General features: G+C 41.7%; 1 protein-coding gene across 1 annotated transcript in view; it reads left to right on the top strand.

Moving 5' to 3' along the window:
- Window positions 1–21115, top strand: part of PIP5K1B (phosphatidylinositol-4-phosphate 5-kinase type 1 beta) — a 218475-nt gene that overhangs the window by 134840 nt on the left and 62520 nt on the right. Inside the window, exons 4-5 of the mRNA XM_073572250.1 lie at window positions 5376–5506; window positions 14415–14532. Coding sequence (XP_073428351.1) covers window positions 5376–5506; window positions 14415–14532 — 249 coding nt within the window. The remainder of the gene's footprint in view (window positions 1–5375; window positions 5507–14414; window positions 14533–21115) is intronic.

Raw genomic sequence — 21115 nt, 5'->3', positions numbered from 1 at the left:
TATTCAACCCAATAGTACAGGCTCCAACCACGGAGCTCCGAGCTGACGATCTGGCCAATTACTTCAAAGAAAAAATTGACCAGATCCGACAGGAAATTATCTCCCAATCACCTCATACCATGCACTGTTCTCCCTCCCCCACTGCATCTAGCTCACTCTCTGATTTTGAACCAGTCACAGAAGAAGAAGTAAGCAGGCTCCTTGCATCTTCTCACCCAACCACTTGCACCAGTGACCCATTTCCGTCACATCTCCTCCAGTCCCTTTCCCCTGCTGTCACCTCTCACCTAACTAAATTATTTAACCTCTCTCTCTTCTGGTATCTTTCCCTCCTCATTTAAGCATGCCATCATACATCCACTACTTAAAAAACCATCCCTCGACCAAAACTGTGTGGCTAACTATAGACCTGTCTCTATACTTCCCTTCATCTCTAAACTCCTGAAACGCCTGGTCCACTCCCGTATTATCCGCTATCTCTTTGATAACTCTCTTCTCGACCCTCTCCAATCTGGTTTCCGCTTTTTACACTCTATTGAAACTGCCCTCACTAAAGTCTCTAATGATCTACTAACAGCTAAATCAAATGGTCATTACTCCATGCTAATTCTCTTGGATCTCTCTGCAGCATTCGACACTGTGGGTCATCAGGTCCTCCTCACTATGGTCCATTCCATTGGCCTCAAGGAAACCGTTCTCTCCTGGTTCTCCTCCTATCTCTCTGACCGCTCCTTTACTGTATCTTTTGCCGGTTCCTCCTCCTCTCACCTTCCCCTTTCTAGAAAACACCGGTGATTGTCTAAACGCTGTGTCTAACATCATGTCCTCACTATATCTGAAACTGAACTCCTTGTGTTTCCTCCTGCTACTAATGTACCTATACCCGACATTGCCATTTCCATGTGTGGTTCCACTATTACTCTCCAGCAACATGCCCGCTGTCTTGGGGTAATACTTGACTCCGAGCTTTCCTTTGCCCCCCACATTCGATCACTGGCTCGCTCTTGTCATCTGCACCTCAAAAACATTTCTAGAATTCGACCTTTTCTTACTTTTGACTCCGCAAAAACTATTACTGTTTCACTTATTCATTCTCGTCTCGACTATTGTAACTCTCTTCTAATTGGTCTCCCTCTTACCAAACTCTCCCCTCTCCAATCTGTCTTGAATGCTGCAGCCAGGATCATATTTCTCACCAATCATTACACCGATGCCTCTACCTTGTGCCAGTAATTACACAGGCTACCCATCCACTCCAGAATTCAGTATAAACTTATTACCCTCACCCACAAAGCCCTCCATGGCTCAGTACCACCCTACATCTCCTCCCTTGATTCAGTATACCACCCTACCCGCGCCCTCCGTTCTGCTGATGACCTGAGGTTAGCATCCTCAATAATCAGAACCTCCCACTCCCGTCTCCAAGACTTTACACGTGCTGCGCCAATTCTTTGGAATGCACTTCCCAGGTCAATACGATTAGTCCCCAATCCCCACAATTTTAAGCGTGCCCTAAAAATGCATTTATTCAGACTGGCCTACCGCCTCAACACATTTACCTAATCTATCCTTGGGTGGCACAGTCAAAAGTTTTACCATAGCCAGGTTCCCCGCATCATGTTCCCACATGCTTTATACATCCATTAGCCCTCTGTGTCTGTACTGCTACACACTTAACATTATGGCTGGTCCAAACAATCAGGGCAATTGTTACCGCCCACCTTTCGTGTCTACCTCTTTCCTCATAGAATGTAAGCTTGCGAGCAGGGCCCTCATACCTCTTGGTATTTGTTATAATCTATGTGATTATTGTTATGCTGTAATGTTTATTGTCTGTACAAATCCCCTCTGAAATGTAAAGTGCTGCGGAATATGTCGGCGCTATAGAAATAAAATTTTTTATTATTATTATTATTATTATTATTATTATTATACCTATCACTGGACTGTATAAGAGTCTCTCGATGGTGCTTTTTAGTTGGAGTAGGTGGGCCCTGAGAGTGTGACTGTGTAAGCTGTGGAATGAATTCAGTTCTGGCAGAGAAGCAACAGCCTACTGCCTCCTAGGAAATGTAGTCTAGAAGCAGGACAGCTGACAAGAATAACAATTGCAAACAATACCAGGCTACAAGTATAGCTGTAGAAGCGCTAAAAACTTAGGGAAAAAAGTATCAAGAGGTTTGGTGACTCATTGTAGAGAAAGCCAGATTGTTTTTTTTTCCTTTTTTTTGTGCCATGAAAACCCCTTTAAGCCATGTACCAGAGAACGATATTGGAATAAAGTCACATAACTAGCACTCATCTAATTACTAATATGCCAGTGTTTTTGAAGCTGCTAAATTAAAACAGATTTTTTATGAGAGTTTATACATGAAGTGAATTATGTCGATTGATTTATAATTTTGTTCTGTAAAAAATTTAGAAGATTTCACTGATATTTCAGACTATGGTATTACAGTATGTGCAGGTCCTAAGATTAGCCTTATCCCATAGTTATGACCATGTACGGAGTGTGATATTTACCTTGTTTGTTCTTCATTAGCTTGTTCATTTATTGAAATTACACTTCCCCAGGAAGGAAGAAATAGAGTGGATTGTGGATGTCTTAATTTTAAAATGAGACTTGAAGGATTAGTACAATAATCCTCTCATGTTTAATTTACTTTTACTGGAGACACAATCGACTTTACATTAGGCCTTGTCCACCTGTCCTTCCTATCTCCTTCCTGGAAGCTGATGAAGTCAATCCTTGAGACATAAGACAGAAGCATTTATAAACAACCTATATAGGTTTGCGGACCTGCATAAAAGGTGTCATTAGCACTATACTAACACTTACAAAGACGATCCTGTGTTGGAGATGCATATCTCTGTTATTGAAGCTGTAACTGGGCATCTAGTCAAAGAATTTATTGAAATTATTCTCATCAGCATAAAATTAATTACTAGACTTATAAACTATATAGGTAATGGAAAATATTTAAAGAAATCCTCTTTATAGACCCAATTCATTATTTGAGATTTACTTCATCTAGTGTTTTCTTTTTGTCTGTATTTCATTTGTGCCTAATTATTTTAATTTGACCCTTTTGTAATATCTGTTTTATATGTGTTCCAATTGTTTTTCATGTTCACCATAGTGGGTGGATTTTGGGATTTCCATGTATTTTAGACTATTTATCCACTGAGGCTGTTTAAAAATGTACTCCAGTCTTCCCACCATAAATTTTGCACCATTTAGGGAAATGCACAACAATTTGGGCTTAAAAAGAAACAAAACAGGTAACAATAAAAAGTATTTTTTAATATTTTAGCAAAATTCATGAACCGCTGTAAGCAGATTGCGGGATGCAGTGACGGAGAGGAGGCAGAGCATGTGTTAACAGTTTTACTTAACAGGGGAATACTCCACGCAGGGAGGCAAACAGTTAAAGGGAGGACAAAAACAGTTCAATTTGCAAAGGATATTCAGGGTTAAAGAACAATGGATAGAGTAATGGCAGTTCTGTTGAATTCTGGCTAGAAAGTCAGTAGCTCCTCAGATTATGAAGTCAATAGCGCCGACAACGTATCTTTTCCAGTGGGATCCTGTAAACAATGCCTCGTCTTCTGGCGGCAGCGGTCATTCTCCGTTACCTTCCGCTGTCCCTAGTCCATATGCTGCAGTGGCTGACAAGGGTGAGGACCACAGTCCTGTACAAGCCCAACGTGGCTCGGCTAACATACACTGGCAAAGTCAGGGGGCTTGTGTCTGTCCCGTATGCGGTCCCTCTTATGTGGCACGTGTGCTGTACTCACGGACACTGAGTGTACGGCGCCTTTCTGGTGGTCACCGGGCATATACTGCATGTCCCTCTCTCTCTGGTCCCCGCTGTTGGCGACGGGAAATGGCGGATGCTGGCCTGGTCAATGCTGGTGCTCCCAGGATGGAGCACTTCTCTCTCTGGACTGATCACCACACAGCTCCCCAGAAGGCCTGAAGACTGGCTAGGCCACTCCAGGACCTTGAAATGCTTCTTACAGAGCCACTCCTTAGTTGCCCTGGCTGTATCTTTTGGGTCATTGTCATGCTGGAAGAGCCAGCCAAGACCCATCTTCAATGCTCTTACTGAGGGAAGGAGGTTGTTGCCCAAAATCTTGAGATACATTAACTCATCCATCCAGCCTTCAATATTATGCACTCGCCCTGTCCCCTTTGCAGAAAAGCACCCCCAAAGTATGATTTTCTCCATAAAGCTTCACCTTTGGGATGGTGTTCTTGAGGTTGTACTCATTCTTCTTCTTTCTACAAACACGGCAAGTGAAGTAGATACCAAAAAGCTCTATTTTGGTCTCATTTGACCACAAAACATTCTTTCATGCCTCCTCTGGATCATCCAGATGATTATTGGTGAACTTTAAATGGGCATGGACATGTTCTGGCGTGAGCAGGGGGACCTTAAATGCCCTGCAGGATTTTAATCCTTGATGGCGTAGTGTGTTGCTAACGGTAATGTTTGAGACTGTGGCCACAGCTCTCTTCAGGTCATTGACTAGTTTCTCCTATGTAGTTCTGGACAGATTCATGACCTTTCTCAGAATCATCCTTACCCCACGAGGCGAGACCTGCATGGAGCAGTAGACCGAGGAAAACTGACAGTCATCTTGCCTTTCTTCCGTTTTCTAATAATTGTGCCAATAGTTGTTGCCTTCTCACTAAGCCACTTGCCTATTGTCTTGTAGCCCATCCCAGCCTTGTGAAGGTCTGCAATTTTGTCCCTAGGACAGCTGTTTAGGGTCCTTAGGTTGACATCCCACATTGCAGATTTGATTACAGAAATGAGACTGAAAATAAGTTTCTTTTCATCTAAATGGAGTTGTTTCAGATGAATGGGACAGTTGTAGACATTTTCAAAAAATCCAATGCAAATATGCAACATGTGAACAAACCAAGGCAGGCAATCTAATCTTGTTCGATGCCATTCCCTTTCCTTTTTGGATTTAAAAGACTCCCATCTCTAGAGGAACTGCAGGGTGAGCTACAAGTAGGCTCAGAACTGATTGTGGGACACTTACGTGAGCTTGAAATGGCAGTTCGCTTTATATCATAGGAATGTCCATGTGTCTGCCCCAAGCTATGCAGATGCATGGACAGAGGGACGGACACCGCAGTACATGAAGCTGTAAGAAGATGCTTTCCTTAGGGCTTAGGGAGATGGGATACATGGCTTATGAATTTAGGACCCCAGAAAATGAAATCCTCTATTATTTCTGTGATTCATTTGCTGATGGCAGTATATACCGACCAACTATGAAAGTATTAAAATTCAGAAGACTTGTGATAAACCACATTGTTGGAGAAAATTCATATATGTCTGTGTGTATTGTCTTTACAGACAGCATCGTCAGCGATAAAAGGGACCATTCAGCTGGGAATAGGCTACACTGTAGGTAACCTTACATCCAAACCTGACAGAGATGTACTTATGCAAGACTTCTATGTAGTGGAGAGTGTCTTCCTACCAAGGTAAGAACTGAAAGCACTGCTATGAGTAAAAGTGATTTTCTAATTTAGGTCATTGTTTATCTATCTATCTATCTATCTATCTATCTATCTATCTATCCCATATCTATCTATCTATCTAAAATCTATCTATCTGTCTGTCCTCTGTCTTTCTCTCTATCTATTTTTGATCTGTTGATTCTCTCATTTAGGTCATTATTACCCACTGTAAACCCTTTGCAAGCTGATGATGCTATTTTTCAAAAATCCTAAGCAACATTAATTGCGGTGAAATTGTTTTAATCATTAAGTGTAATAGAGCAGTGAAGATAATGCAGTCGATGGAACATTAAAAATAAAAGCAAGTTACTGTGAAATGTGGCTTACAATGAAAACAGATCTATATTTAAAACATTTTCCTACCGTAGACATAATTCTGTGGCGTGAACATGCTCCAAGACTAAATCTTTAAAGCTTAGTCTAAATATTAATACAATTTTGATAATATTTATACATATGTAAGAAGTCTTAACAATACTTAAAGTTTTATGCACTGCAAAAGGTGGAAAGAAATCTAGCATGGCAAGACAGTCACTGTTTTATGGTGCTGTATATGTAGCTTTTTTATATAAGGCAAGGAGATTAGTGATTCAAAAGCTCAGTGTCTAAATTACTTGAAATTCTGTTAACTTGGAACATTGCTCCAAAATATACCCATTTAATTTTTGTCAATAATACGGTACCATAATAGAAAGGTCATTTGGAGTTATTAATATAGTCATTAACCCCTTCCTGCCATCTGACGTACTATCCCATCCATGGGACCCGGGCCCCTATGCCCATGGATGAGATAGTACATCTAGCACGATCAGTGGCGCTCACGGGGGGAGCGCCGCTAATCGCAGCCAGGAGTCAGCTGATTATCACAGCTGACACCCGGCATTATGTGTCAGGGGCGGTCACGGATCGCCCCCTACACGTTAAGCCCTGGCACACTGCGATCAAACATGATCGCAGTGTACCGGGGTTTAGGGAAGCATTGGCAGGGAGGGGGCTCCCTCCGTGCTTCCCTGAGACCCCCGCAGCAGCGCAATGTGCAGCACTGTTGAGGGGGCCTCCTTCCCTGCAGGTGCCCGAATCCAATATGGCGGCGGGGACCTTCGGGGGCCTTCAGGGAGCTGGCTTCCTCAGTGCCTGCAAAGCGCCGGCATGAGGAAGCCTCCAGCAGTGCCTGTGTCAGATCGCTGATGTGTCACAGCGATCTGTGATGTGTCAGATCAGCGATCTCACACATGACAGTGATGTCCCCCTGGGACAGTATAATAAAGTTAAAAAAAAAAAAGTGTAAAAATAATTTATAAGAAAAATCGCTAAATAAATTAAAAAAAAAAATATTCCCTAATAAATTCATTTTTTGGAAATAAAAAAACCAAAAAAATAAAAGTACACATATTTAGTATCGCCGCGTCCGTAACGACCCGCCCTATAAAACTGTCCCATTCGTTAACCCCTTTAGCAAACCACTTAAAAAATAAAACTAAAAAACAAAGCAAAAAATAATGCTTTATTATCATACCAGCAAACAAAAAGTGCAATAACGCGCGATCAAAAACACGGATATAAATAACCATGGTACAGCTGAAAACGTCATCTTGTCCCGCAAAAAACGAGCCACCACACAGCATCATCAGCAAAAAAATGAAAAAAGTTATAGCTCGCAGAATAAAGCGATGCAAAAATAATTATTTTTTATATAAAATTGTTTTCATTGCATAAAAGCGCCAAAACATAAAAAAAGACATAAATGCGGTATCGCTGTAACCATACTGACCCAAACGATAAAACCACTTTATCAATTTTACCGCACGCGGAACGGTGTAAACGCACCTCCCAAAAGAAATTCATGAAACGCTGGTTTTTGTTCATTCAAAAATCGGAATAAAAAGCGATCAAAAAATATCACATGCCCGAAAATGGTACCAATAAAAATGTCAACTCGTCCTGCAAAAAATAAGACCTCACATGACTCGGTGGGTCAAAATATGGAAATATTATAGCTCTCAAAATGTGGTGATGCAAAAACTATTTTTACAATAGAAATTGTCTTTTAGCGTGTGACAGCTGCCAAATATAAAAACCCACCATAAATAGTAAATCAAACCCCCCTTTATCACCCCCTTAGTTAGGGAAAAATAATAAAATTTAAAAAATGTATTGATTTCCATTTCCCCATTTGAGTTAGGGTTAGGGCTAGGGTTAGGGTTAGGGCTAGGGCTAGGGTTAGGGCTGAGATTAGGGTTAGGGGTGTGTTTGGGTTAGGGTTGGAGTTAGAATTGGGGGGTTTCCACTGTTTGGGCACATCAGGTGCTCTCGAAACGCAACATGGAGTCTGATCTCAATTTCAGCCAATTCTTCGTTGAAAAAGTCAAATGGTGCTCCTTCCCTTCCAAGCTCTGCCATGCGCCCAAACAGTGTTTTACCCCCACATATTGGGTATCAGCCTATTCAGGACAAATTGCAAAACAACTTTGGGGTCCAATTTCTCCTGTTATCCTTACAAAAATAAAAAATTGGGAGCAAAAATATCATTTTTGTGGAGAAAAAATATGATTTTTTTATTTTCACGCCGGACGTTATAAAATTCTGTGAAGCACTTGGGGGTTCAAAGTGCTCACCACACATCTAGACAAGTACCGCGGGGGGTCTAGTTTCCAAAATGGGGTCACATGTGGGGAGTTTCAACAGTTTAGGCACATCAGAGGCACTCCAAATGCAAAATGACACCTGCAGACCATTCCATCAAAGTCTGCATTCCAAAACGTCACTACTTCCCTTCCGAGCCCCGACGTGTCCCCATACAATAGTTTTCACCCACATATGGGGTATCAGCGTACTCAGGACAAAATGGACAACAACTTTTGGGGTCCAATTTCTCCTGTTACCCTTGGGAAAATAAAAAAATTGGGGACTAAAAGATCATGTTTGTGGAAAAAATATGTTTTTTTTCATTTTCACGCCAGGGCGTTATAAACTTCTGTGGAGAACTGGGGGGTTCAAAGTGCTCACCACACATCTAGATAAGCTCCTTAGGGGGTCTAGTTTCCAAAATGGGGTCACTTGTGGGGGTTTCCACTGTTTAGGTACATCACGGGCTCTCCAAAAGCATCATGACACCCGCAGACCATTTCATCAAAGTCTGCTTTCCAAAACGTCACTACTTCCCTTCCGAGCCCCGATGTGTACCCATACAGTAGTTTTCCCCCACATATGGGGTATCAACGTACTCAAGACAAATTGGACAACAACTTTTGGGGCCCAATTTCTCCTGTTACCCTTGGGATAATAAAAAAATTGGGGACTAAAAGATCATGTTTGTGTTAAAAATATGATTTTTTTATTTTCACACCCGGGCGTTATAAACTTCTGTGAAGCCCTTGGGGGTTCAAAGTGCTCATCACACATCTAGATAAGTTCCTTGGGGGGTCTAGTTTCCAAAATGGTTTCCCAATTCCAGCCAAAAAGTCAAATAGCGCTGCTTCCTTTCCGAGCTCTGCCATGCGCCCAAATAGTGGTTTACCCCCACATGTGTGGTATGAGCGTACTCAGGACAAATTGCACAATAACTTTTAGGGTCCTGTTACCCTTGGGAAAATAAAAATTGAGGGTGAAAAGATCATTTTTGTGGAAAAAATTTGATTTTTTAATTGTACGGCTGTACGTTATAAAGCTCTGTGAAACCCTTGTGGGTTCAAAGTTCTCACCACATATCTAGATAAGTTCTTTGGGGGGTCTAGTTTCCAAAATGGGGTCACTTGTCGGGGTTTCCACTGTTTAGGCACATCAGGGGCTCTCCAACCGTGATATGGCATCCGATCTGAATTCCAGCCAATTTTGCATTGAAAAAGTCAAACGGCGCTCCTTCCCTTCTGAGCTCTGCCATGCGCGAAACAGTGGATCCCATCCCCCACATATCAGGTATCAGCGTACTCAGTAGAAATTGCACAATAACTTTTGCTGTCCAATTTCTCCTGTTACCCTTGGTAAAATAAAAAAAATGAACCTGAAGTAATTTTTTTGTGAAAAAAAAGTTAAATGTTCATTTTTTTAAACATTCAAAAAATTCCTGCGAAGCACCTGAAGGGTTAATAAACTTCTTGAATGTGGTTTTGAGCACCTTAAGGGGTGCAGTTTTTAGAATGGTGTCACTTTTGGGTATTTTCTATCATATAGACCCCTCAAAGTGACTTCAAATGTGATGTGGTCCATAAAAATAAAATGGTGTTGCAAAAATGAGAAATCACTGGTCAACTTTTAACCCTTATAACTTCCTAACAAAAAAAAATTTGGGTTCCAAAATTGTGCTGATGTAAAGTAAACATATGTGAAATGTTACTTATTAAGTTTTGTGTGTGCCATATCTCTGTGATTTAAGGGCATAAAAATTCAAAGTTGGAAAATTGCGAAATTTTCAAAATTTTTGCCAAATTTCCATTTTTTTCACAAATAAACGCAAGTTATTTGAATGAAATTTTACCACTAACATGAAGTACAATATGTCATGAGAAAACAGTGTCAGAATCAGTGGGATCCATGGAAGCGTTTCAGAGTTATTACCTCATAAATGGACAGTGGTCAGAATTGTAAAAATTGGCCCGGTCTTGAACGTGCAAACCACCCTTGGGGGTAAAGGGGTTAAAGTACCCCTAAATGACTAAAAAAATAAGCTGCATTCAGCCAAATTGGAATAGAACAATTATAGTTCAATTGGGACATAGATATCTGGGAAAAAGAAAAAATAGATTCCACTAAAGGTCAGGGGTAACTTGTTTCCTAGCTAAACTAAACAGTAACTTAGAACAGATCAGTATTTAATTAAAAAAATTTTTAGGGGTGACTGGATCAATACTCATTTTGGCATGAAATTGATTTGATAAATGAAGCGGCCCTTATATACAGTACACAGTGGCGTATCTTGGGTTGCTAGCGCCCTTGTAAAGCAAGCTTTTTGTGCCCCCTAACCTGTGAACCATTAGACATAAAATTTTAATAATAAAGTAATACATTGTTATATTTTTTAACTTTTTATATTTTTTTATTCTATTCTAAACGTAATCTTATCCCTAACGCTATAACAATCCTTAACCCTAATCTTAACCCTAGACCTAACCTTAGTCCGAAACTCAAGCTGGGGTTAGAAAAAGTACATAAAAACTTAGGCCCTGATTCATCAAAGCGTTTACTTACAAAACTGAAAAGTGGCAAATTTTTGCATTCTCTTTCTGAACTTGTCTCACCCACCTAGATGTCAAAGCAGCTCCTGGCTTCTTTATTCATCTAGTTGACTAGCCGCCAACTAGGTACTGACTCTGCTCATGTGCTGCTCTAAGAAGAAGCAGCAGTGGGGGAGTCAAGTAAAATTTTGCATCCCTATAGAATGTGATGAGTGGGGTAACCGCCCTTGTGACCCACTCCCTCCCCCCACACGTTACTCCACTGATGGTATGTTGTTCTGAAAACCAAAATATACCTAGATCTTTAGGGGGTTAAGAAATTAATAATAATAGCACTTTAGATCGTCTTTGAACACAACAGTGTGAAGTTTATGTACTCATATTCTTTCACATAAATTCTAGTTTTATTGCTTTGCTTTGTTATTACAGTAAAACTTAGGAGCCATGTTGTAAAGGTACTTTCAAAGTTCACTGCTTCTTGAGGTCACTTACTAATTTATGTTTCCCAACAACAAAGACAAATGAACAGAAGCTAATAGCGCAAACCACAGAGGCATGACTGGAATATGACACGATGCAGGTGCATTGTATTACATTTTTAAAATGTCGTCTTCTAAATCTTAAGTTGGCCTTACACAATAGATAAAAGTTGTCCAAAACTTACGATTATGTCAGGCTTGGCCAACTATCTAATATATATAGTATGTAGCATCCAGACATGAACTTGTGAAGCAATACAGAAGAACTGTATTTCGAATGTAAGGAACCAGGGGCAGCTAAGTTAGGGGAATTGATTAGAATTAGAAAAAACTTACTTTTCCAGTTGCAAATCCAGCCCATGAACAAGTGTGACAATGTTAGCCTGTAAAACCTCTTATATGCACTATTAATGATAACATAATTCTGATTAGGTTATGTATACTGCTGGTCAATAGGACATTTTGCAAGGTTTGGCTGTAAACCATTTTTTCTATTTTCTTGGAAAATATTAACACTTTTGTAAGTACAGTAGGGTACAATCATTATGTAGACCTATGGGCGGAACATCTGTGACAGTTCCCGGCCTTCTTGTTCCTGCTTTGGCCACTAGGCAGCGCCTTGCCTTTGCTGTGGTTGATGCGTAACAGCATCAGTCTTGTTTAATTCCTGGGACATTTGGGTGCTGCTAGACCTCTTGACAAAGCGGCCTGGGGCACCGCGAAACGCGCGTCAGAGGTGACTCTGCCGGGCTCTCCTTCTCCTCTCCTCCCTGGTAAGCTCCTTTGTGGCAACGTGGACCATGATTGGTCACGTACTATGGTTTATTATCACTTGCTAACCTGTCTTTTCATATTGGTCCCTGACCCTAGTATACAGCCCTTGGGCATTACTACTCAATATTTATATGGGTGATTGGGACATGGCCAATTTAGGTATGCATACCGGGATGGTTTGTCATCTTGGTGGGAGGAGTTGGTGACATTTGGGTTAATACCGTCTGCATTGTTTGATTGGCACTTTGTTACTATAAAGATTTTACCTGTAGTATTGTTATCTAAATAAAATTTGATACTTTTCTATGCAATTCATCACATGCTCATGTTTGTTCTCCTGGTCTTTCTAGCTTAATTTTGAGCTTGTGTGTTTGGTGTTGGAGTGGGTTGCTCTCCTCTATCTCCATTTCACCATATTATGTTCATGGGGCTTTTGTTGCCATCGACCAAGGAGATATAGGGTTAATTGTCTCTTTTGTTTTGTTTTTATTTCTTTTTTATGAGAGCCTTGGGTGAGGCTGCCTATTTAAACTCCTGGTTCTCTGACTTCCACTGCCAGTCAGTTAGTTTTTGCAAAATGACAGTCTTTCCATGGAAGCAATTTTCTGAACTCTGCAAGACCAGATCCCTGTACAGGAGTTAAAGGGTGAAGGCCAGTGTGCCTCTGTAATCTACCAGACAGAGTGGCTTGTGCCAAGTCTGTCCGAGGTAACTTTTTTTGAACTTTTGGCCTCTGACAGTCCTGACAATGTACATCTGTGTTTGCGAATGACAAACCAATGTAGTGTTTTATGATTCTAAATTCATGTGAGATCCCTTCCGTTCTTATGCTGTTTGTAGTAAGTTCTGGGTAGGGTCTGACTGCAAAAAGTATGTTTGTAGTCTGTAACCATGGAAATAGCTAATTCTGAATATGAGTTATTTATACAAATAGTGGGCTAGTTTTATTATTTGTCAGAGCTGAGGGGAAAATGGCCTTTCATGTTTTATTTAAAAATAATTTTTGCAATTAAACAATTAGGAATGGTGGCAATTATTGTTGTTTTGCCAAAGATGGATAGGTTATTGGTACAGACGTATTATATTTGTATTATGTTGTGTTTATACCTACCTTTAGGGTATGTGCACACACTGCAGATTCACCTGCGGGTTTTTTCCTGCGGAACCGCAGGTAAAACCGCAGGTAAAGTGACCTGCGGTTTTGCTGCGGTTTGGCCTGCGGTTTTGCCCTGTGGTTTGACACCTGGACAATGGAATAGGTGTGAAACCGCAGCAGAATCCGCAGAAACAATTGACATGCTGCGAAAAAAACCCACAGCTTTTCCGCAGGTAAAAAACCGCAGCGTGAGCACTGCGGTTTTTAAAACCCATAGGCTAACATGGTAAAGTACCATGTCTGCGGAAATGCTGCAGTTCTGCAGGGCCAAAACCGCAGCAAAACCGCAGCAAAACCGCAGCGTGTGCACATACCCTTAGGCAAGTTTTTGTAGCTTGTCTGCCTGAAACGTATTTTCATTGTTGTCTGTAACGTTTCAAAAATTTTTCCAATGTTCTATGTTAGGTATTGACACCTATTGCCAGAATTATACACCCAGTGACCATAGACAGAAAGGTTGATTAGAAAAGTCACAGGAATCTCTGTACCATCTACGTGTTGTTGACACATAGTTCAAAGATGCAGTTATGCTGGCAAAATGTACCTTTTACTACCACATACTGTCAAATGGAAAATTGTAGTGAGGCAGGCCAGATGAAAGGTGACTCACATAACAAAAATAAATATTAGTAATAACATAACATGCTATTAAACCTCGGGTGTTTATTTCCATCATTTTAACATAGACCATGACACAGGCAGCAACAATCAATCTTATTCCACGTGTTATAGAACATGTGAATCTGAATTTAGAATGGACAAACTATCGTCTGTCTGTTCTAAATTCAGACTGCCCTGTGCCAAGTCTATTTTCTAACATTTTCTGATTGTCCTGCATTGTCAAATACAGTATTTAAAAGGTAATAAATATTCCAAATCACCACAAGAGCAAATTATGAAAATGCTCAAAATAATGAACTAAATAGGACCTACTAAAAAACCCTTAAAATACGACTAAATAGGGAACAGAAATGAGCAACTCTCCCTAACGCTTAAGAGACAGTGGATACGATTCATCAGTTTATGTTAGAATTCTTCCATGAATCAGCAATGTAGCAAAATTTTAGCAAAAATTCTGCAACTTTTGCCGCTTTAATGTCAGCTTTAACGACTGATATTGTTAACCAGTGCCATGTTCGCCCTTTGCCTCTATACATTGCGTTGGGGTAGTCGGTAGAATTTTGTATATATTTTTGGATTTTGAAATATAAATGAGTGATAAGTCATGTCATATACATTATGTCATGTAGAGCTGTTTATTAAAATTACTAATTTTTATCTCCACATCTTAGTGAAGGGAGCAATTTAACCCCAGCGCATCATTTCCCAGACTTCAGATTCAAGACCTATGCTCCACTAGCATTCCGCTACTTCCGAGAGCTTTTTGGCATCAAACCAGATGATTACTTGGTAAGAATTCGGCATATTCTCATTTTTGGATACAATTTGATAAATTATTGTACCTTATGTATCTAATATGTGAAACAAGGTTACTTAACCTGAATCCTGTTTATTATATAAGACCCTAACTTCTTGATATTTGTCCATCAATTGCTTCTATGCTACTTTATCTCCTACTTACCATGCAAGCTTTTTTACATTGATTTTTGCACTAGTATAAAATATCATAACACCTCATGGTCTAATGGCACGTGATGCTGTCTTATAGCAGTGGCCTTTAACCCCTTTCCTACATTAGACGTACTATTCCGTCCATGTGGCCTGGGACCTAAGTTCCAAGGATGGAATAGTACGTCTAGCGCGATCAGCTGCGCTTACGGGGGGAGCGCAGCTGATCGCGGCCGGGTGTCAGCTGATTATCAAAGCTGACACCCGGCACTATGTGTCAGGGGCAGTCACGGACCGCCCCGACACGTTAACCCCTGGCACACTGCGATCAAACACGATCGCAGTTTACCGGAGATTTAGGGAAGCATCGGCAGGGAGGGGGCTCCCTCCGTGCTTCCCTGAGACCCCCACAGCAGCGCGATGTGCAGCGCTGCTGCAGGGGTCTCCTTCCCTGCAGGTCCCCGAATCCAAAATGGCGGCGGGGACCTTCGGGGGCCTGCAGGCAGGCGGCTTCCTCATGCCTGCAAAGAGCCGGCATGAGGAAGTCTGCAGCACTGCCTGTGACAGATCGCTGATCTGTCACAGCGATCTGTGATGTGACAGATCAGCGATCTGTCATATGACAGTGATGTCCCCCCTGGGACAATATAATAAAGTTAAAAAAAAAAAGTGTTAAAATAATTTATAAAAATCGCTAAATAAATGTAAAAAAATATTCCTTAATAAATTCATTGTTTGAAAATAAAAAAATTAAAACCAATAAAAGTACATATATTTGGTATTGCCGCGTCCGTAACAACCCGCCCTATAAAACTGTCTCACTAGTTACCCCCTTTATTGAACCCCTTAAAAAATAAAAATAAAAAACGAAGCAAAAAATAAAGCTTTATCATCATACTGCCGACAAAAAGTGCAATAACGCGCGATCAAAAAGACCGATATAAATAACCATGGTACCGCTGAAAATGTCATCTTGTCCCGCAAAAAACGAGCTGCCACACAGCATCATCATCAAAAAAATAAAAGCTATAGCTCGCAGAATAAAGCGAAGCAAAAATAATGATTTTTTTATATAAAATTGTTTACATTGCATAAAAGCGCCAAAACATAAAAAAAGACCTAAATGAGGTATCGCTGTAACCATACTGAACCGAAGAATAAAACCGCTTTATCAATTTTACCGCACGCTGAACGGTGTAAACGCACCCCCCCAAAAGAAATTCATGAAACGCCGGTTTTTGTTCATTCTGCGTCCCAAAAATCGGAATAAAAAGCGATTAAAAAAGTCACGTGCCCGAAAATGGTACCAATAAAAACGTCAACTCGTCCCGCAAAAAATAAGACCTCACATGACTCGGTGAGTCAAAATATGGAAAAATTAAAGCTCTCAAAATGTGGTGATGCATAAACTATTTTTACAATAAAAAGCGTCTAGCGTGCGACAGCTGCCAAAAATAAAAACCCACTATAAATAGTAAATCAACCCCCCCCCCTTTATCATCCCCTTAGTTAGGGAAAAATAATTAAAAAAAATGTATTTATTTTCATTTTCCCATTAGGGTTAAGGCTAGGGTTAGGGCTAGGGGTGTGTTGGGGATGGAGTTAGAATTGAGGGTTTCCTGTTGTGAGTTCATTTTCCCCTTCGTCACTGAGGTCTGGTGAACTCCCTATTCTGGTAAAGGAAGGTAATGAGCCTGATTATCAGGCATCTGACCCTAATGAGGATGACTGGCTGAGTGGAGTCACGGACTGGATATAAGGCTGCCGACGCCCTTCTGCCCTGCGGGTGATTTCTCTGTGGACTTCTAGGACACCAGTCTGATTCCTGCTCCTCTAAAGCTAAGTTTTCTGCTTTGCCTGTTAGCATTTGTTTTTTGTTTTTGTTTTCCTTGCTTTTCTGTATTCTGCCATTCCCTGCTGGGGTGAGCTGAATCTCCTTTTGCCTGTAGCTCTGTCTTCAGAATATTCCTGAGTACTGACATAGCTTTTTGAAGCCTAGTGTCTTCAGGGCCTTTTTCACTGTCAGTCTGTTGGCGCTTATTTTCATAGGGTTTTTCACAGATTGCAGACAGCAGCCTTCCTGTCATTTTCTATCTAGTTAGCTTGGGCCCCGTCTTTGCTCAGTCTATCTTTCTGTTTGTGTTAGTGTTTTCATCTTGCTTCACCGTCATTATATGTTGGGGGCTGCCTATTGCTTTGGGGTCTGCTCTGGGGCAGTTTAGATTTCCCTTTCTGTCTTTAAGCTATATAGTCCTCCGGCTGTGATCGAGGGGTCTAGGGCATCGTAGGAACCCCCCACGGCTACTGCTAGTTGTGTTGATAGGTTCAGGGGTCTGCAATCCGATAGCTGTCAACCTCTCTGGTTTTCTGGACTTAGCTAGCATTTCTGTTTTTGCCTCCTACGGTGACTCAGTCATAACAGAATCACCCGCCATACCGCAGATCCTAGGGTACTCAATAGCAGGAAAGAATTGTGTTTAAAAAAAAAAAAAAAAAGGTGTGTGTATATTCTTTCTTCTATATCTCTGAGGCCGTATGGGGAATTTTTTTTTTCTCTCAATGGAGATAAAGCAATTGTCTGATCGTGTGGAGCAGCTCGCTGCGGAAGTGCGGGGAATTTCCGCCTACCTTGCTCGTTCGCATGCTGTTGAACCAAAGATCCCTACACCTGATGTATTTTTTGGGGATCGATCTAAATTTTTGAGTTTCAAAAATAATTGTAAATTATTTTTTGCCTTGAAGCCTAACTCGTCAGGGAGCTCCGCGCAGCAGGTTAAAATTGTCATCTCTTTGCTGCGTGGCGATCCCCAGGATTGGGCGTTTTCTTTGAAACCAGATGATCCTATTCTGACTAATGTGAACGCATTCTTTCAAGCTTTGGGGTTGTTGTATGACGAACCTAATGCTATTGATCAGGCTGAAAAGACCCTGTTGGCATTGAACCAGGGTCGAGATTCTGCTGAGTTGTACTGTCAAAAGTTCCGAAAGTGGGCGGTCCTTACTACCTGGAATGATAATGCCTTGGCTGCTCTCTTTCGGAAGGGTTTGTCAGAAGCCGTAAAAGATACTATGGTGGGATTTCCTGTTCCCTCTGGTCTGGACGATTCTATGTCATTAGCCATTCAGGTTGATCGGCGTTTGCGTGAACGCAGGATTGCACGAGAGGTGTTGCCACCGGTTGAACAGACGTCTGAACCTATGCAATGTGATAGAGTTTTGGCTAAGGCGCAACGTCAGGAGTTCAGAAGGCGTAATAAGCTGTGTTTTTTCTGTGGAGATGCCTCGCATATTATTTCTGTTTGTCCTAAACGAGAGAAACGCTTTGCACACACATTTTCTGTTGGTGGTGTTCAACCTAAGTTTCTTCTGGCAATTACTCTGATCTGCTCCCTGTCCACATTTTCCGCCAAGGCTTTTGTGGATTCGGGAGCAGCGCTAAACCTAATGGACTTGGATTTTGCTAAACGTTGTGGATTTCCGATGACACCTCTGCAGACGCCTATCCCTTTGAGGGGGATTGATGCTACTCCTTTGGCTAAAAATAAACCTCAGTTTTGGACCCAGGTGGTCATGCGGGTCGCCCCAGACCATCAAGAAAATTGCAGATTTTTGGTGTTGCATGGTCTGCATGATGCCGTTGTTCTGGGGTTTCCCTAGTTGCAAATTCATAATCCAGTTTTGGATTGGAAATCTGTGTCTGTGGTGAGTTGGGGTTGTCGGTGTGCCTTTAGTGAGGCTCCGATTTTTTCCACCTCTCCTCAGTCGCATGATGTTCCTGACTATTTGGCGGACTTTTATGATGTATTTAGTGAGAATGAGTCTGCGTCCTTGCCTCCTCATAGGAGTTATGACTGTGCAATTGAACTAAGCCCGGGGTGTAAATTTCCCAAGGGTCGGCTCTTCAATTTATCTGTACCCGAGCACGAGGCTATGCGGTCCTATATTAAGGAGGCGTTGGAGAAGGGTCATATTAGACCATCCTCTTCACCCTTAGGTGCCGGTTTTTTTTTTGTGGCCACAAAGGATGGTTCTTTAAGGCCTTGTATTGATTATCGTGCCCTCAATAAAATTACTATTAAATATCAGTATCCGATACCCCTGATTTTGGATCTATTCTCTAGAGTTAGAGGTGCTTGCTGGTTTACCAAGCTTGACCTCAGGGGGGCGTATAATCTTATCCGCATTAAGCAGGGGGATGAATGGAAGACGGCGTTTAATACTCCGGAGGGACATTTTGAGTACCTGGTGATGCCTTTTGGGCTCACTAATGCCCCTTCTGTCTTCCAGTGCTTCATGAACGATATTTTCCGAGACTTTGTCGATACATTTTTGATTATCTATCTGGATGATAGTTTGATCTTCTCCAAGGATTGGGATTCTCATGTGGAACATATTCGGACTGTGTTCCGGATCTTGAGGGAGAATTCCCTGTATATCAAAGGATCGAAATGCCTTTTTGGAGTACAGAGGATTTCAGTTTTGGGATTTATTTTGTCTCCGTCAACTATTGAAATGGACCCGGCCAAGGTACAGGCCATTTATGATTCGGTTCAGCCCACTTCTTTGAAGGCCCTCCAGAAGTTTTTGGGTTTTGCTAATTTTTATTGGAAATTTATAGCAAAATTTTCTAGTATTGCCAAGCCATTGACTGATCTGACTAAGAAGGGTGCTGATGTGTTGAATTGGTCTCCGGAGGCTGTTGCTTCCTTTCAGGAGCTGAAGCGAAGATTTACCTCCGCCCCGGTTTTGCGGCAACCTGATGTCTCACTCCCGTTCCAGGTAGAGGTGGATGCTTCTGAGATTGGTGCAGGAGCTGTTTTGTCCCAAAAGGATCCTGTAACATCTAAAATGAATCCCTGTGCTTTCTTTTCCCGAAAGTTCTCTCCATCTGAACGTAACTATGATGTGGGGAATCGGGAACTGTTGGCCATGAAATGGGCATTTGAGGAGTGGAGACATTGGTGGAGACATCAAGTTGTGGTCCTCACTGACCACAAGAATTTGATTTACCTAGAGTCGGCTAAACGCTTGAACCCTAGACAGGCTAGGTGGGCCTTGTTTTTTACACGTTTTGATTTTGTGGTCTCTTTTCTTCCTGGAACTAAGAATGTCAAGGCAGACGCCCTCTCTAGGAGCTTCTTTGCTGATTCTCCTGTGGTGACCAAGCCTGCTACCATCTTAGGCGAAGGGGTAGTTCTTTCTGCCATCTCACCCGATTTGAGACTTGCTCTGCAAGAGTTCCAGGAGGACAAACCTGAGCGTTGTCCCAGTGGAAAGTTGTATGTTCCTGACCAGTGGAAGAAGAGAGTGATGTCTGAAGTTCATGGCTCTGTATTGGCTGGTCATCCAGGTATTTTTGGTACTAGAGATCTGGTGAGTCGCTCTTTTTGGTGGCCCACCTTGTCTCATGATGTCAGGAATTTTGTGCAGTCCTGTGGGACTTGCTCCCGGTCTAAATCTTGTTCTCGCTCTAGTGGGTTGTTGATGCCTTTGCCGGTCCCCAGGAGGCCATGGACCCATATTTCAATGGATTTCATCTCTGATATGCCGGTCTCTCAAAGAATGACTGTTATTTGGGTGATTTGTGATAGGTTCTCTAAGATGGTTCATCTTGTACCACTCCCTAAGTTGCCATCTTCCTCTGAGTTGGTGCCCCGGTTTTTGAAACAGGTGGTTCGCTTACACGGGATTCCTGAGAACATGTATCTGACAGAGGAGTTCAGTTTGTGTCTAGATTTTGGAGGACTTTCTGTTCCAAACTGGGAATTCAGTTGTCCTTCTCCTCTGCTTTTCACCCTCAGACCAATGGGCAGACAGAGAGAACAAACCAGACCTTGGAGTCGTATTTGAGATGTTTTATTTCCACTGATCAGGATGATTGGGTTTCATTTTTGCCCTTGGCCGAATTTGCTTTAAATAATAGAGCTAGCTGTGCCACTTTGATGTCACCTTTTTTTTGCAACTTTGGGTTTCATCCTCGATTTTCTTCAGGGCAGGTGGAGCCTTCTGGCTGCCCAGGTGTTGACACTGTGGTGGAGAGAATGCACCAGATCTGGGACCAAGTGGTGGATAAGTTATGTCTCTCCCAGGAAAAGGCCCAGCGGTTTTTCCAATCGACATAGGACCATTGATCCCCAGTTTAAGATTGGTGATATGGTGTGGTTATCATCAAAAAATATTGCTATGAAGGTGGCTTCGCCTAAGTTTAAGCCTAGATTTATTGGACCTTACAAGATTTTGGAGATTATTAATCCGGTCTCTTTTCGTTTGGCTCTTCCTGTCACATTTAAAATCCATAAAGTGTTCTATAAGTCCTTGTTGAAGAGGTTTGTTGAACCAGTTGTTCCTGGGGTGGCACCTCCAGACCCTGTATTGGTTGAAGGTAACATGGAATATGAGGTAGAGAAAATACTGGATTCCCGTC

This window comes from Dendrobates tinctorius, unplaced genomic scaffold (assembly GCF_039654945.1).
Source record: "Dendrobates tinctorius isolate UK_male_01 unplaced genomic scaffold, ASM3965494v1 ptg000031l, whole genome shotgun sequence".
Classification (NCBI taxonomy): domain Eukaryota; kingdom Metazoa; phylum Chordata; class Amphibia; order Anura; family Dendrobatidae; genus Dendrobates; species Dendrobates tinctorius.
This window is presented reverse-complemented; position numbering and strand designations above follow the sequence as displayed.